This window comes from Thunnus maccoyii, chromosome 1, assembly GCF_910596095.1.
Source record: "Thunnus maccoyii chromosome 1, fThuMac1.1, whole genome shotgun sequence".
Classification (NCBI taxonomy): domain Eukaryota; kingdom Metazoa; phylum Chordata; class Actinopteri; order Scombriformes; family Scombridae; genus Thunnus; species Thunnus maccoyii.
The window spans coordinates 34616667-34635393 of record NC_056533.1 but is presented as its reverse complement, the minus strand read 5'-3'; the positions used below and the strand labels follow the sequence as shown (position 1 = coordinate 34635393).

The 18727-nt window shown below is 41.8% G+C and overlaps 1 protein-coding gene across 3 annotated transcripts in view; it reads left to right on the top strand.

Moving 5' to 3' along the window:
- The first annotated feature begins 833 nt into the window (after positions 1-833).
- The window catches only part of mpped2a (metallophosphoesterase domain containing 2a), an 80469-nt gene continuing 62575 nt past the window's right edge, over positions 834-18727 (top strand). For 2 of the 3 annotated variants that reach the window (XM_042409601.1, XM_042409617.1), the window contains exons 1-2: positions 834-922; positions 3681-3999. In XM_042409601.1, the coding sequence (XP_042265535.1) occupies positions 3887-3999 (113 nt within the window). In that variant the 5' untranslated portion in view covers positions 834-922; positions 3681-3886. Of the gene's footprint in view, positions 923-2223; positions 2590-3680; positions 4000-18727 lie in introns of all 3 variants that reach the window. The other variant, XM_042409610.1, reaches the window with a different exon arrangement.

Here is an 18727-nt window from a genome sequence, read left to right as displayed (position 1 = left end):
TTTATAAAACATTTTACTATTTAATTGTAGTACTTAAATGTTTTAACCATGTAAAGCACTTTGTAACTTTGTTTGTCATCATTATTATTATTAATAACAATAATAATATGAAGCCATTAACTACATCTTGTAAGTTATTATAAATTATACCCTTTATAAATGTCGTATTATTAGAAAATTGTACTGTTCATTTATTAAAAATGAAAATATGAGACAGCTCAGTTGTACATAATCATTAAGAACATATATTTCCATAACAACTCGCAAACACCATCAAACATTACGCATAAATTCATCATTTTTGCCGCTTCAGTGCTAGATGTGTATCTCCACAGGAGTCCGTTATTTCCGACGGCAAGTGAACGCAGCACGGAGAGCGGGACTGCGCGAGCGCTCTTCCCTCCTCCCCTTTCTCGCCCTCCCTCCCGCGCAGCTCCGCGCGAGTGCCCGCCGGTGAGGGCGCGCGCACGGGAGGTGGCGGGGGGTTGTGCTCGCTCCTGCTCTCTCTGCTCTCTGACCCCAGTGGCAGCTCCGACTCACTGCACTCCGGCTCCCCCTCCGTCAGACCGAGGCTGTACTCTCTCTCTCTCTTCCCCTGTTGTCTGTCAGTGTCTCTCGCCCTCCTTCTCCGGCTCTCTCCCCCTCGCTCTCTTGTCTGGTTTCTTTCCACAGGAGCCAGCCGAGGTCCCCGCCGGGTCGAAGGTTCTGCCCTACCCGCCCAGACTGCCGCAACCCCCGGACGGCCGCGTACAAACCTGCCCGCTCCCCCTGCTGCTGCTGCTGCCGCATGGACCCGCGTCTCTCCGCCGCCGCCGCTGCTGCTGCTGCTGCCGCCGCCGCCGCCGCGTAGAGGGCGACCCCGACCCGACACTCTTCCTCCGGCCAGATAAAAAAACGCACAAAAAAACCCCACACGACGAAGGTAGAGCAACCTTTCCGCTTGGCTTTGAAAACCGAAGAGGGAGGGAGGGGAGTGAGTGGAGACGGGGAGAGAAAAAAAAAGAAATTCCTGACACAAAGCCGTCGGTTTAGAGGTGGCTTGTCATTTACGAGGAAGAGCAAGAGGTTAGCGCGGCGGTGCTCTGACACTGACCACCTTTGGGTGTTTTTTTTTTTATTATTATTCCAGGAGCAGAGTTCAGGACTGTACGGATCTTTCTTTTTGTGTACATTTCTGCAAGCGGCGTATAGCAAACATCGTGTATGTGCATGGTTTCAAGAAAGGGTCAATTTATTCGCCTTTACCCCCTTCTCTCTCTCTCCTTCTCTCTCTCTCTCTCCCTCTCTGCTTACCGGGAGTGATTTCTACTCGTGAAGTTAGCTATATGCTGTGTGTGTATCGGCGCTCTGTTTATTCACCGACAGGGCTGACAATGTGTGTGTGTGTTAGTGAGTGTGAGTGTGAGTGTGTGTGCAGCACCGCCAAAGAAAAGCAGCTCAGTGCGAAGCCACAGCGTGCATAATAAAAAAAAAAAAAAAAAAAAAAAAAAAAAAATCCACTGCCAGAGCAGGTTTAGCACGCTAAGCTAGAGAGCTAGTTGCTGCTACTGTAGCCATAAGGTAGAGACAGACAGGCGAGCAAGGCGAGTTTCAGCAGCCCGACACACACACACACACACACACATGCATAGACATACACACACACTGACTGACTGCACACGGCGAGGAGACTGTGAAGCATGCTGCACACAAATCCAGTTTTTCGGCCTACATTAGCAAAAAAAAAAAAAAAAAGGGGGAGGTGGGGGGCACATTTCTGAGCAGTAGCAGCACTTCAGGTTTTAGATTTTGCTGAGGTGAAGTGTGTGTGTGTGCACGGCATCTGACAGGGCAGCTTTTAATTGAAGAGGGTTTTTTTTTTTTTTTTAAGGCCCAGGGAGATCTGCAAACTTGTTTCTCATGCATGCAAGCAAGCAAGCAGCAAGGAGTCTTTGGAGTTGGTGTAATATCATTTAAAATGTCTATTATGTTAAGAGCTAAGGTGTAGTGGAGCCGCTTGAACTCAAGTTCAAGGAATTGGAGTTTTCCCACCTTTTTTTTTTTTTTACTAGGCTGGCATAGATCTTCTGTGACTTAAATTCATAGCACACATCATTGGAAAGTAGCATCCAGCTGACCCAGAAAACATAAATCAATGCTTTTGTGAAAATAGGACAGGTTTTTTAGTTTTAAATTTGAGGGTTGTTTGCTTTTTTTTCTTTCTTTTTTTTTTTTTTTTTAAAGATATTCACGGACTGGAGGTCACAGCCTTTTCTACCCACCACTGCATCACAGGATTTAACCATCAAATGAACTCCGGAGCTGTTTGATTTCCCTCCAAAAAAAGAGAAAAAAAAAAAAAAAAGGAAGAAGAAGAAGAAGATGACAGACTTGTTAAATTGAAGGCAATTCCCCCTCCCCCCCTTTCTTCTTCTTCTTCTTCTTCTTCTTCTTCTTCTTCTTCTTCTTCCTCTTCTTCTTCTCTACTCGTGGCTGCATCCGGAGGTCTGGTATAAAAAGCCTGTCAAGCCCACAGTGGCCACTTTACGATCAGTCAGGGAGGTCAGACAGGAGGGAGGCTCAGGGTCCGAGGAGACATTGCTCAGCCCGGTGAGTGAGCTCTGAAGATGCATATCCAACGTTTACATCGTTTTTTTTAGCTGCAGAATTTAAGGAGTGAAAGTGTGGATTTTTTTTAACCTAATTTACCTAATTTTGGCTTTATTTTTTACTGGCAGTACAAAGACACCAGAGCAGTTCAGCAGCTGACAGATTAATTGGTTCATTGCAGAATTAGAGCACCAGGCCTTGAATAACAAAAGCAGAACTTTTTTCTTTTTATTTTTTTGTGTGTGTGTTTTTTTCCGGGGTAATTGTCAGCGGAGGGGGGAGGCAAACCTGTTTCTATGCATGCAATTGTGAAAGAATTTCTTGTTTTACTTAAAAAAAAATTTTTTTTAACATCAGCAGAAATTACACCTGAATTTTTTTCTCTTCATTTAATTCCAACAAGCTGATGCCACAGATGCCATGAAATGCAGTAAATTTATTACATTTGAATCTACTTGGTTCGCTTTAAAACCAGCAGCAGCAGCAGCAGCAGAGCAGCAATTAAAAAATGTGCCTTCCAGGATTGTGAATTGTCACTTTTTACAGTCTAGTGTTTGAAAGAGTAGTTATGTGCAAACTTTTAACAAGCTCTTTTTTTTTTTTTTTTTTTTTTATTCTCTTAAGGAAATGCCACATCGTTTTGAAAGGGTTAGAATAAATCTGCTAATTATGTTAAAGTTGCCTCACTGCATTTTGCAAATTAGGAATTGTATGAAGAAGCGGTTTGATGAGCTGTTTTGGGAATTTACGGCATGTTTTTTTTTTCATTTTACTTTTTTTTTTTTTACTGTGACGCAGCAAAAAAAAAAAAAAAAGCAATTTCTGTTTGTGCTCTCTTGAAACCACATAAGAAAACTGTAATTACAACGTGTGTATTAACAATGTGATTTATGAGTTCACTGCTCGATATTTCAGCTTAAGAAAAACCACTTAACATGTTAGTTTTTTTTGCTTGTGCACTTCATGTTTTGGACAGTTTTAAATTGTTTTTATTCTCTTGCCATGTAGGAGACGTTGCAGAAGCCGGGTGCATGCTTTGTGGTCCCTGTTTAAAGCAGCTGATTTGTGTGTGTGTGTGTGTGTCGGTGCAGACTGCAGCGTGTCGTGGTCGTGAGTCGGATCAGCCGGGTCTCTTCTGTTGTCGTCGCTGCTGCTGCTGCTGTTGCTGTTGCTGGTGCTGCTGCTGCTGTTGGGAGACTTCCTGGGCTTCTTGAGCGGGTCTGAAGGATGACCGCCGCACGGCTCGCTGCTGAATCCCGGTGAACGAACGGCGTCTCATGTCCAAACGGCGGAAAGGATGGCTCATGGCAAAGTGACCATCACGGTGGACGAGTACAGCTCCAACCCCACGCAGGCCTTCACACACTACAACATCAACCAGAGCCGCTTCCAACCTCCACACGTCCACATGTAAGTGCACGCACACACACACACACACACACACACAACTCTACGGATCACCTGCCAACAGCTGCTGAACTAAAATACCCACATAGAATATTTTTTTTAGCGGCCAAAGTCAATTCATATGTTGTTTTTTTTTAATTAAACGTGAGATCCTGCCTGTTGTAGATCACATACAGTATAAAGACAGATTCATGTACTGTTACTTACTTGCTCTTTTTTATATTTATTTATTTATATTTATATTTTATTTCATTTTTTTAAATGTTTTAGTGGTTTCACTTTATTTAAAGTTACTAATTAATAATTCAGAGAGTGAAAATTTGGCGTTTTGATGTGAAACAGGAGGCCAATCAGGACTCTCTGTATGATGCAGAGACTTTGTTTATACTTTGATTTAATTGGCTCAAGTTCAGTGAGTGTACGGTGGCCTGCGAGGACAAACTTTAGAGAGCAGGCAGGGACTAAAAAGTTTCTGAACTGCACGGTGTAACAGGCAGGTGAACCGTAGACCGAAGTCAAATGTTACAATCGTGCAGCATTTTGCACACTGATAACTCAAAGCTTTCACACATATTTGAGCAAAATCTTGCCTGACCAGAGTGACGCCGCGCCGCCGCCGTACGCCGTGCGGTCTCGCTATGAGACTTATCGGTCGTGCCATGTTGTCATTGTGGTGCATGCAACACTTTTTTCCTCATTAGGGTGCTCTCTTTTATTTATTTATCAGACCAGTTACTTAGTGTTGCTCTTGTCTGGTGCGGTTACGGTCTGCCTCTCATTAGTGGGTCAGAGCGCCGTGACCCGTCAGCACGCACTCATCAGAGCGCCGTGTGCTCCGTCGCTGGACAGAGCTGCAGCAGCTCGCTTTGTGTCTTCTTCCAATTACAGCTGTTTTATGCTTTTATAAAATGTTGGTGAATGATTGTTGGTTTATGTGCTCGAGAAATTTTTACCTGTAGCAGGGACAGGAAGTGATTTTAAAAGAGCGCCAGAACGCTGTTTTCATCACTATTATAGTGGATTTGTTTGCCACTTCATTTCATGTTGCTGTTTGGTTGAACTTTTATCCTTTTTGTTGGATAATTTTGGTTTGATTTGACTATTTTAGACACATGATTATTTTATCGGAGCGAAGCCGACACCGACTCCTACTGCAGCTTTTATATTTTAGGTGCAAAAAACTGAGGATAAATAAAATATTTGGCCAAAATAATAAAATATGCTGCATGTCGGAGCTGATTATACACTTTAGAAAGGTTACACACTGAACAGGCGTTAATGTGAGAAGACGGATACCATGACAACCCCTGAATACTGATTATATGCCACGTAGTCTCTTTTTTTAAAAATAGATAGATATTACTGTAGATAGATTTATCTGACGGTAACGTAGACACAAGGCTGCAATCATCCAGCACTGGAATACAGTTAAAATTGTCAAAGATAATCATGGTCCTTGTTGTAAAGGATTAAAACTTTAAGATGACGGATCTTCAAGACAGTTTAAAAAGATACAAAACAATCAAAAAAACTGACTTAAGATCAACTATTTAAGTGTTTCTTTATGAAGAGTTTGTCTGCTGTTGCTTCAGAGAACTGCATCAGTTTGTAAATATATATTTTTGTCATTGAAAACCTTAAATCTAAAAGGAATTAGTCGAGCTTCTGTATCTCTTGTTGCATAATTATGACTTTCTCTGACTCAGACTTGAATTAAAGTTAATATCGGAGTTAAAATAAACAGAATCGTGCAGTTATTAGAGGAGTTATCAGGTTTAATCGACAGACATCAGATGAGATTCGCTGTAAACTCTTCACCTAGTCAATCCTCCGTCCTGTCCTGTCATCACGTTGCTTGGAAACGGACGAGGAGGCGGCGTCTGAACCGAGTTGAACCAAGACGGCGGCTGACGGGCGGCGGGGGGGGGGGAGGGGGGGTCGAAACACTTAGAACAAGAGTTTATGTTACTTGAAGTGGTACACATGGAAAATCACGCAGATATATAAACAGAATAAAGGAGACTTTTTTTTTTTGTTTTTTTTTTTTTTTAGACAAACGTTCGCTGCAGAGCTGAAAAGCAAAATAAGTCGACCTGTTCTCACTTCGGGGGGAGCAGCAGCAGCAGCAGCAGCAGCAACATCTGGCAAACAAGTTATTTCTATTTTGTTTACTTCAACACTCCCACAGTTCTGTCTGGATAATGGTGTTCATGTAAACAGGATTATTTTTAGGGGGGGAGAGAGTGAGAGAGAGAGAGAGATGGTCAAATTATAGAATCGTATAAACAGTTAAATAGGACTCTTCACCCGGGTTGTTTGTAGTCTTCACATAGTTGTTTTGGGATTCCTCAGCTGTGAGTAAAGAGGGGGTGGGGGGGGTCAGCGAGCGTGGGGTCCCCAGACGAGGTCACCTAGCGCTTTGTGTTTTAATGGTTGACAACGTCGGCCAAAATACTTCAACATGAATCAAGGTGAACACTCGGCAGACGGCGCAGAGCTCGTTCTGGTCTGAAGAAGCTCCTTTAATTATTTTCTTTTTAGACGATCCAAATAGTAGATAATCCAAACGATTTTTCCTACTTATAATCACGACACAACGACCTCTCCAAGGCTCGACTTTAGCCTCAAATTGCGATGCTTATTATGAGGTCTTTTGCTTTTATGATTGACATTGACAGGTTGTGTTTTTTTTTTTTTTTTTTTGTTCTGCTGTGTGGCACCGGTTGACCCGTTAAGCAGCAGCAGCAAGCAGCAGCAAGAGAAACCTCACATAAAGCCTCTTTTGTAGGAAAATTGAGAAACGAGCAAAGTGGGGGGAAAAAAGGAAGGACTGGATCTGCCCTGACGTTAAAGAGGAAAATCCTAGAAAAAAAAAAAAAAAACGTTTATAGTTTCTAAAAGCGGATCATCATCAGTCATCTGGAGAGAGTTAAGTTTTATTCAAGACTTCGAAGACTTAACAAGAAGAGATTGTGGATGTTTTGCCTTCAGGTTGTAGCTGTAAAAAAGTAGCTGTTTATTAGGTGTATTTAGTAAAAAAAAAAAAAAAAAAAGAGTGAAACAGCAGGAGCGAAAACACGATATTTCTTGCTTCTGCTTTGAGAAGCAGCGAAAGTGAGATAACAGGAGTTAAGTTGCAGGAAAGTGGTTAAAATTTTTATCAAAACTAGGAGCGAATAATCACCGTATTTATCTAAATATTTAGGATGATATTTTAGCTTTTTTTTCCCATTTTTTTTTTTTTTGTGTGTGGAGGTGAAGCCGCTGTAGGAAGGGGATGTGTCGAGGCTATGGGGCCTCTCAGCAGATATGTGTTTGGATAAATACATTAGGCTGTTTCCTGGCTTCCACAGAGCCTGCAGTGTTTTACTCTTGTCATTCTTAAACTCAGACTGGGAACCCCGGGATCACACACACACACACACACACACACACACACGCTCGCTCGCTCTCCCATCAGCCCATCCCCCCGCTATGTTTAAGTGCTTATAGAATACGAGCTCTGTTCTGGGAAAGTAAAGGCTTGTTTAGATTTGAGAGATAATGATCCGACTTTGCTCGGGGTTCCTCTCTCGCTGCATCCAGAGTATTTGGACATAAATAAAGTTGTTGCTTCTCTTAAAGCAAAGAGAGAGACAGAAGAGAAAAAAAAAACTCAAAGTGAAGGGGGTTGCCCGCCTTTTGAAATACAATCCTTGCTAATGTTTTTACCCCCCCCACCACCACCACCACCACCACCACCACCATGTAGAAGGAATATTTAGATTTCTGTGATGGAGTACAGCAGCGCCTTTTGTGCGGCGTGGAAGGTATCGCTCTATGAACCACGTATGAAAACATGCATGTAGTGCACGCACACACACACACACACACACATAGAGGCAAGCTAATGCTTTGGAACGTGACCCTGAAGTCAAAGTGGGCTTTCTTCGGAGCATGGGACGTCTCTCTCTCTCTCTCTCTCTCTCTCTCTCTCTCTCTCTGTGTCTGTCTGTAAGTGAGCGACAGACTCGCTGCGGCCCTGTTTGTGTCTGGTTTATTTTTCTGCGCCGTCTGTTTTTTTTTTTTTTTTTTTTTTTTTTCTTGCCTCACTCAGCCCCCTCGTTGTCGTCTCGTGAAATGAAATGCTCAGCAACTTGGAACATATGCTTCGAGTTGGGACACTAATGGCTTCGAATCCAATTTGAGCAGGATCTGGGCCAGACTTGAGGGAAGGCCCGAAATACAGACAGACAGACAGACTGTGGAAGGTAGAAGGACCAGAGATCGCAGGGATGAGCGCTTAAATAGTCCGATAAAAGTTTTAAAATATCTAAAAAAAGGTTACCTGTAAATCATAACGTTCATCAAACACACAGTCGGACTATTTAACATCTCAGAGCTGCATTCAGAGAAAATTATCAGTTATGTTTTCTAGGAATTTTCCCTCCAGAATTAAACTCTCGCAGGATTGCAACTATTATTTTCATGTCATTCATCACTTCATCTTACAGTTATTTTTTTTTTCAATTGATTGTTGAGTCTATAAAGTGTCAGAAAATTGCAATTCCTTCACAGTCCAAGGTGACATCTTGAAAATATCCGACCAAACAGTCCAAAACTCCTAAAATATTCTATTTAAAACGATAAGAAAAAGCACCAAATCCTCCACATTTAAGAAGCAGTGAATGCTTTCTCCTTCTCGCCTGATAAATAACTGAAATATTTAATAGATTATAAAAAATCGTTGGCAATAAAATTCAGCAGTTTCTTTTAAATAGAGAAGAAAAAAAAAAAACTGCGTCTGCGTGAATCAGCGGCAGCAAGAAAACTTCTCCAAATCCGAACTAATACAGAGTTAATCGAGGACTCCGGATTATGCGGTGCAGGGATGATGACGTTTGCGGGTTGATCTTGATCGCAGATGTGTTGGCATTTCTCACTCGATGACTTAACTGGATTACACCATTAACGCCTTTAGAGTGTTAATTTATTTAATTCCCACTGGATGTGAGCGCTCTGCAAGCCAGTGGAGGGAAAACAGACTTTCCCCCTTTTTGATGCAAGTCATCGATGGGGGGGGACGAACATATTTGTGTCATTAGAGGTATATTCAACACTGTTTATGTTGATTTTACATACACAACAGGGAAATCATACTAATTTGTCCAAACCTTTAACTGTATAACGTCAAGACAGTATAAAAGGCGGCCTTGTGTTTTCTTTTTGACACCATCAGTGAACCTCACCACAGTGTTTTTGTGATTATGAAGTGTGTTTGATTGTGTGCACTAGAGGAGGCGTGCTGGGATTCTTCTTCATGGACTTATGATGGCGCCTTAAGAGGGCATCCTACACAGCAGCATGGTCCACCAAGTTGTTCCACCAAGAGTTTTTCCTAAATCGTCTAAAACGGCTCTCTGCTGAGTTAAAAGCTGTCGGAGGATTTTCGAAACATTTGTGAATAAATGCCGTTTTATTGTGTCCTTTTTTTGTTTTTAGTTTCACAGACTTCCTGCTTTTGCGGCCAGATTTGTTTTTGTGTTTCAGGTTTTAAATCGGTCAAAGTTGTTTCCTTGATCAGAGTTTTTCCTAAATCGTCTAAAACGGCTCTCTGCTGAGTTAAAAGCTGCATTTTTGTAACATTTGTGAACATATGCTGTTTTATTTTGTCCTTTTTACTGCTTTTGTGGTTAGATTTGTTTGTGTCTTTCAGGTTTTAAATTGGTTTTAGGCCCCGTTCACACCTGGCATTAAAATGCATCCGATCACAAGTAGACAGTTGTAAGTACAGGTGTGAATGCAAACGAGACGCATTGAGGAGGCGTTGAGATCCGATCGTTCAGACCACATTAGGAGGTGGTCTGGGCTGCATATGGCCACATTCCTTTAGCTGTGTGAAGGCGAATGTGTCCTCGGCCACATTGAACGACCACCCACTCAACCGACGTCCTCTGCATGAACCAAAGTACGTGTCATTCATATTATAGTGTGAAAGAAGAAGAAGTCACAACAACAGGCGAAATTAGGGATGCACGATATTATCGGCACATCATCGGTATCGGCCGATATATAAGCTCTAAAATGAAACATCTGCATTTGTTGCCTTCTCCTCCGCCGCATAACTGTGCTTCCCTCCATGGACTGTTTCACCCTGACGGTCCCGTTGTTTCCTCCGCAGACTCCGCTACGCTCAGCTGCCCGACAGACCTGCTGCTTCTTTTAGCGGAGGCTAGCCGGCTGTGCTTCCCTCTGGCCACGCTGCTGCTAACGCCCTGCTAGCCTCTCAGCTAACGTTAGCCCCTGGCTGTTAGCCCGTGTGCCAAAGTCTTTGCAAACTTCTACCTTTAATTTCTGGCAGACTGGGCGCAGGAAGTGTATTGTTGCCTCCCGTTGGGTGAAAAACAACAACGCGTTTGGTCTTTGCTAACGGAAATGATGTTTACTTGCATTTAGAGCAGGGAAGTGAGATCTGATCACAAGCGCTCACTGGAGACGCGTGTCAGTGCTGGGTGTGAACAGGACCTTAAATTCAATCACTGGTTTCATTGACAAAATGTTGAAAAGCTGCAAATCTGTCTTTGGAAAACCTTTTAGATATCCTGAGTCTTGTTTTAAACGCCAAGTGAAGTAACTACTGGCTCGAGATTCTCTTCTGTGGTTTGATGTGTTTTTGTCAACGTCGGGTTTTGTTTTAACTTTTCAGTTGCGATGCCAATAAAATAGCTCAGTTTAGGTACCAATACTCTCAAAAACATTTGTTATGTCTCCTTATTTTGAAGAATATGACTCTTTTTCTATGTTTTAACACAAATGTCTGGTAAAATATTCAGTAAATATCACTAATAATCTGACTGAGCTTTCATTACTACAGTACTTTTTGATACTCGGTGTGACAGACACATTTTGGTTGATACGTAAGTTAGATAATCATAATTAGATGGGTTTGATTTAAGGGAATTAAAGAAGATGAAACTGACAAATATTAGCTGCATTGAACTAGAGTTGCAACGATTAGTCGACTGACAATCAATGAATCATTAAGTCATTTTCTTAAATTAAAAAATGTCCAAATGATCTGGTTCCAGCCTCTCACATGAATATAATACCATACAAATGACTATTCACTGGTTTATTATGTCTTCTATGATAGTAAACCAAATATCTTTGGGTTATCGACTGTTGGCTAATCAAGACATTTGAGGACGCCGCCGTTTTCTGACGTTTTATAGACCTGACGGCTTCATCAGGACAATAATCGTCAGGTTAATGAATAATGAAAATGATTGTTAGCTGCAGCTCTAGATCGGCTGAGGCCAAAGTCTGTGTGTGTGAAGTTTTGGTGAAAAGATTTTTAGGAAGACAAAAGAAGGCACCTGGATATTAAAAACGCACAAACTCTACAAAGTGAGGAGGCGTTTCCTTCCTGGACTTCAGTTATTTTCTATTTCGGGACACTTCTGAGTGTACTGTCTCCTTTTAAAGCATGCCGTCAAGAGAAGAAGAAAAAGAGAAGTGAGGGTTCACGTCATCATGTGTTCATAGAGTCGTTTCTTCGGTGTGAATGAACTGGAAACAGAAAGCAGAAGTGCTGTTGATGTGTTTGCATGCTCCAGAACAGTGTTTTTTAGCTGCGACCGATCCGAAAAAACGAATCCGAAAGTATTTTCTCTGCCGTAATATATTTCAAATACCTTCACATCTGTTAAACAGAGACGCTGCATCCTGAAAAGTTTGCAAGATTTTGGAAAACACAGTGTCAACACGTTGTTTCCCTTTTTTCTTTTATTTACTCTACAAAGCACCGTTCACTCAAGACACCTGAGCTCGACGCATTAATTTCAACGCTCTGAAATGGAAATTCTTTAAAACCCCTCCTCCCCCTCCTCCCCTCCCTCCCCCACACTACTTGTCCCACATGCCGAAAAAATATTCCACATTTAACAAACTCCTTCTCCTCCAGATGCCTCGTTAATTATTCCCACCCTCTGAATAATTGAGGAGCTCGTAAGTATGAATCATTTAATGCCGCCGCCTGCATCCACACACGTGGAGATCCTGACAGAAGCTGGTGGAGGAAGCGGCACCGCGGCCTTCATAACACGCCTTTTAAAACACTGTCTTTTGGTTTTTATTAATGAACTCCTTGAGGATTTTTTCTTATTATAGTGGAATAAAGCCGCGTATAGTCGAGGAAATTATTTGGAATTACAGGTTTGTTTTTTTTTACAGGAGCGGAGGAGAGGGAATGTGTCCCCTCCGCTTTCAGAGCTGAAATCAACATTTTCATAAATGAGTTTGTGTATCGGAGAGAGAGAGAGAGAGAGAGAGGGAGGGAGAGAGGGAGGATGCTCCGCCATCATGTGACAGAGAGAGAGGAAGCAGGTCTAGGTGGCTCGGATGATAATTAAACAGGACGTTTCCATCTCTGTGTTGGTAATAGTAGCTTTACCGCTCATGTGATTCCATTTTTTGTCCAAGAAGGGACTCTGTGTCTTCTCTCGTATTATTATGTTGCGGATAAACAAGCGGAACCTTTTGAAGATGAAAAACGCTCACACACATATAATCACTAATTTAATCGTGGGAAAATGTTGAAAACTCCTCCTCCCCCCCCCGTGCTGTCTTAAATTTACAGGTGAACACATCACAAGTGTCACAGTTGTTTCACCCTCCTCAAAGACATTAGTTGCAGCTAATAGATCTTTAGATAGAAACACAAACAAAAAGGGGAAACTAAATGTTCCTCTCTTTCATGTCGGAGCAATGTTTGCTTCATGTTTGGCCTTGAGTTTTTTTTTTTTTTTTTTGCGGTGTGAACCAGTTGTTTGGACGGTCGGAGCTCCGCTGTGTTTCCATTACTTCCACTTACTCTCTCATTTTGCCAAATTGGCATCCCAACTATAAATAACTTATTTGTCTTTGTTTAAAGAAACAGAGCTATTGAATTTCACATTTGGTCCCAAACATTTGTTTTCACTTTTGACTTTTTAAACTTGTTTCTCAAAAGTAGCAGCAGCTTACAAAAGTCTGGGGGTTTTTTTTGCAGTAATTGTTACAATACTGTTATTTTATTAGTTTGTGGTGCAGCTACAACCTGAAGGGTAAAACTGCATCTCCCCGAGTCTGTTCTTGTTTGCGGTCGTCTGGTTTGAATCCAAACTTTCTCCAGATGACAGATGATGATCCATTTTTAGGAACTAAAAACATGTTCAGGAGGATTTTCTGGGCTCATGTGTCTCTTTTTCTTTATAGTTTTGCTTATTGCCCTTTTAGTGTGACGGGGTTTTACTGCTGCTTCTCCACCTTTTTATGTTTGATTGAGTCAGTTGTGTTGTTCTTCCTTTGGTCCAGATCTTTGAATCACTGCCCACATATTCAATGGTTTTTATTGATTCCAATAGATCAGATAGGTTAGAATAACAACTAAGCCAGGCTTTGAAGGCGGGATAAAGGCGGCAAAAAACCAAAATGGTGACCGAAGTGAAGTGTGGATGAGACGGACACAGCTGTACAAGTTATTGCAGGTCGACTAGAGCTGCAACAATTAATCGATTAATCATTTAGTTCAATAGAAAATTAATTGCTAGCGTTTTTGATAATCGATTAACTGCTTTGAGCTGTTTTTTTAAGCCAAAATTCTCTGGTTCCAGCTTCTTAAATGCTTTCTTTACATCTTGGGCTTTTTACAGAGGAAACAACTAATTATTTAATTGAGAGAATAATCTACAGATTAATTGATAATGAAAATAATGATTAGTTGCACCCTTACCTCTCCTCCTAGCCGCCTCTATTGTGTGGACTGAAAATGACGTCAATGAGACGGTTCTGTCAGACCCTACTGAGGGCAAAATAACCCCCCCTCATCCCAAACAGAAAACAGCTAACATGTACACAATGTCAGACTGGATAATGAAGTGTGATTATCTGGCTATTGATGTACCACAATCAGACTTTTATTTTGAAGTTGAAAAATGCCTCGGTAACCCAGAAATCTATGATTATTTATCAGTGGCACAGCCTCATGTTTAGCTCACCCTCTCTCTCTCTCTCTCTCTCTCTCTCTCGCCTTGCCAACCATTATTTTATTTTTCCCTCCCAAACAGTTTGTGGAGGAGCTGCAGTCAGTCAGGCTTCAGCCCTCCTGAGAACAAAGAAGCCAGTCCCATTTCGTTTGCCTTTTTGTTTCTGTCGGCCCGCCGCCGCTCGCCGGCAGGAGTGGAGGGGGCTTTTGTAACAGGAGAACCCTTGATTAAGTTCCCTCTCCACCCCTGACCTGCTGCTGGAGCCCGGCGGGACGATGATGATGGTGGTGGTGGTGGTAGTGGTGGTGGAGGAGGAGGAGGGGGGTTAAGTGACAGTTGACATTGGACAGGTCTGCTGTTTTTGAGATTGAAGCCCTTTTGATGTCTTTGAGATTTTGGCCTCTGAGCCCCCCCCCCCCCCCCCTCCCCCCCGGAGCCTGGCATCGCAGGGCACGATCTCCTGATGATGTCACTTCCCCCCCCTCGATATGAAATAGAGGTAAAGTGGCCTCGAGCCTGCAACTTCTCAACATGACAAGTCCGCCGCTTATGCAGTTTAAACGTGTGTGTAGTTTGCCTGTACTGGTAACCAGTGGAGGGTTTATAATGCAAACGACTCATTTCAACTTCTCTGTAAGGTTTAAATTAGTGAATGTATCTTACCTTCAGAAACAGGAAGATATTTAATTATTATCAGAGAAACAGTGTCGATGTTGTTGTCCTGTTTTAGTTTCACAAAATGTCATTTTCCATCTGTGAGGATTTTAATTGATCTTGCTGGAAAAATAGCTGTTGGTGGAGCCTGTTAATGGAAGATTAATAGTTATTAATAATTAAACTTGCATCAGTGTTTCTTGCTTTTACTGATACAGCTGTGAATCCACCTTAACTGGAGCCAGCTGAGTGAACAATCCAGATAATATTGACGATTATTTGATTTGGGAGCCGTTATAATGTGAGATTTTAGACATCACAGTCTTTTGATATAGTATTATGATATAACTTACATTTTTGTAATTTTATTTTGAAAAATCCATCATAGTGATACAGTTTCCTGAACTTTCATTAAGTTTTAGCTGAGTAAAATTAAGAATAAATGCTACAACTAATTTCCTTTATTTTCTCCACATTACTAACGATCATTTGTCAAAATTATTTTCGTATGTGGGTAGCGCTGTCATTTTACTCTGAGAAACACAAGAAAATTGGCAAAGCTTTTATTTTGATATGGAGCAACCAATACTTTGTTTTCTGAAAAGCACCACCACAGTATTTTTTGGCTCTAGATACAGTCTGAGTCTACCTGGATATCAGCAGCATGTCTGAAAAGAGCAGCGAGTGATTGAATGCTAAGTTTATAAAACACGTCCGCTGAAAGATTGAAAAGTGGGAAACCTTTGCCGGACAAATTGCCTTAAAGTGAGGCTGTCGTGTTTTTGGCTGGACCACAACAGCATGGCCGGCCCTACACACACATCATCTGTCCGTCACTGAGTCACTGACTGATTGAGTGATAAAGCTACGCCATCGGTTGGCTGAAGGCCGCCAAAGCTCCCAAAATGCATTTAGCACCAGTCGACAGCAAGCAGCAATTAAGCCATTGTAATTTTCGCTGTAGGACTGTTAATATGTCACTTTATTAAGTTTTAACTTTTTTTCAAGTGAGAATAGTGTCACAGTTACCTACTGGAGGAGACTGTCATGTGACATTTACATGAGAAGAAGATCTGTGCGCCATCATCAGCGTAACTTCCTGTCGGTTTCCACATGCTACATGAATCTAGTGTCTTTTCAAAATAAAGCACGGTAAATAATATAAAAGCAATATAACAAATACATTTACGAATGCAAACTTTACACACATGAAACACACTGTATTGGGCTCATTTACACTGAGCATTAATGATTAATTTGATAGTTTCTGCATTAAAACTATTTTTCAGGTTGTGAGTAATTAAAAAATATATGAAACATATAAAAAAAATCTTAATTCCTTCTTACAACAGCACCATATAGTCTACACAACAACTACGGTATGAAAAGTGCCCTACAAATAAATAAATGTACATAAAAACAAACATCTTAAAAATGCAGCGTCCATGTCTGATGGTAACCAGGCGACGACGTACTAATTAAAAGCCCTCTGGTGTTTCATACGTAGCCATATACGAGGTTTTGACTTGTTTTTTTTGTTGTGAGCTGTGTTGTCTGTCCAGGTGAAGACCGCTCCGCTACTTTATTCTCTTCTAGTTGGTGTTTTGGGCCCCCGGGAGGGACATCGCGTTATGCCCGTCTCCTTGCACTTCCTCCCATCAGCCCTGCAGCCGGGCGGACTGTCAGCAGCACAATTAAGGGCTGTGCTGTAATGAAAGGGGCATTAGCAGAAGCAATTTATTTCCCAGCGCAGTGCCGGAAGGTTTCTCCGGTGCTGATATTCCAACACAGGCTTTGTGTGCTGTACTCTCGGCCATTATGGCAGGAGTAACAGAGAGGGATGAGGAGGACGCACCCTGGCTGTACAAATGGAGTAAAGGAGGGAGAGGGAGAGAGGAGGGGAGGGGGCATCAAGGCAAAGCACCGTCATATTTTCAAGGGCTGCCCCCTAATAGTCGACCACACCATCAGTCGATTAGTAGAGTCTTAGTGGACCAAGTTGTCATTGGTCGGTTAGTCGCAGGGGGGAAAAAACTCCTCAAGACCCTCAAGACTAGGTCAAAACCTCGTATATGGCTGGACCGTGTATGAAATGCTGGAGGGCTTTTGTTTTGAAATTAAGGATGCAGGAATTGGCGACACCTGGCTGAGGCGAGTGATGAAGTCACAAAACGTTATTAGACTGTGTCGGGCAGGAAATTATCCAAAGTGCGGGACGACCTGCAAACCCTACATGCAAAGATCCGCCTATCATTCGCCAACCTCAAACATGATTTATCATCTGAAACATGTAAGTAGCCGTTACGTTAGCCACCTAGCATTGTGTTACAAGTTCATAGGTTGTGTGATGTCACTATACTGTGTTGAAATAAATTAAACTAAATGTTCAGTCTCTTTGCTGGTTATTCTGACACACTCAGAATCATTAATGGTACTCGGTGGGATGCCCTATCTGATTATATGAAGAACTGTAGTTTTATCAATACATTCAAGGCCAAATTAAAAAATCAACTAAAGACAAATCAGCTGCAGTTTACATTATTAATTTTTAATTGACATTGTGGGTGTCTGCAATGTGCTGTTGTGTGTAGCTTTGTATTTTGTATGGTGTGTTCTTTGTGGGGTTTATGTTTTGTTTTGTACTGTTGTTGTTGTGCTGTTGTTGTATGTTTTGATCGTAATGGACTACAGATGCAAATTAGCTTCAAGCTAACTCCGGCGCAGTGCGTCATTTATGCTTAATACTGCACACGCTGTCCTGTTTTGAATAAATCAAATCAATCAAGCTTGGTGTTACAAGTTCATAAGTTGTGTGATGTCACTACACTGTGTTGTGAAATAATAAATTAACTAAACGTTCAGTTGTTCTGACACATTCAGAATCATTACCGCTCCCACCGTTAGCATAGTCGTTAACAGACGGCTCACTCTGTGCTTTATGCGCTTATGAAAATTTATATTTTAAAGGCTCATTATTATGGTTTTGTATTTCTCTGTAATGTAGCACAGTGTTCACTGGAACTCAAACCATTTTCTGATGCCTCAAAAATATATTGAAATAATTAAATTAACATCATGAACATGTAACGACTAGTCGACTGACGGCTTGAACTAACAACTAGTCGACTAGAAAAATCTCTGGTTGTTGCAGCCTGAATATTTCCTCTAAATCAATCCTCATCTGAGTGTTTTTTTGCAATCTGCTTGTTTTTTTTAATGTTTTCTCTCCTCTGGTGAATTCTCATCATCCTGTATCTGCATTCTGTCTGTGCTTTTGCCCCCTTTTTTCCTGTTGGGCTTTTTTTGTTTGCTTGTTCTCGTTTCCCACCTTTTGCCTCTTTCTCCTACCCCCCACAATCCCACCCCCCCAATCCCCACCCCACCCCCCCCCCCCCCCCCCCACACACCATTATTCCTGTGTTCATTTTGTTCCTCTGAAGTTTATTGAATTAGTGCAGACAGCTGAAACGCAGAAGATAAGAGAGGCGCTCTCTCTCTGCTCCTCTCGGAGAAATGGTATTGCACCGTGGATGATTGAGCGGTGTGTTTGTGTGTGAGTCTATAGGAGGGGGGGGCGTTGGGGGGGGGTGGAGGGGGGAGGGGAACAGATTCAGAGGTTATAGACAGAGGAAATGGGGAGCATTGTGTTTTGATGTTTCTCCTGAAAGAGCGATAAAGACAGCGTGAGCTCAGTGGAAGACCTGTAACTATTTTGTCTCCGGTTCAGCTGTAATTATCTTTAAAAAAAAAAAAAAATGCTGTTCTTTTAGCGCCATGCAACACACAAACATCACATTTTTCTCAGTCTCTGTTGTGAAGTTAGACGAGGATTTGATCAAACACGGGGGACGATTTTTTTAAAAGTCTTTTTATCAGCTGCTGTGATTTTTTTGTAGTTGTGATCATCAAAGCTGTCGTCTTTCTTTCAGCTCAGTTCAATAAGATAAACCTCAGTCAGAACAGAACTAACTTTTTTTTTTAACTGATTGTCCATTTTTATAATATTTGCCCTTCACTATCTGTTCTAGGTCACAGTTCAGTTATTTTCACTCCACTGGAAACAATAGAGCTGC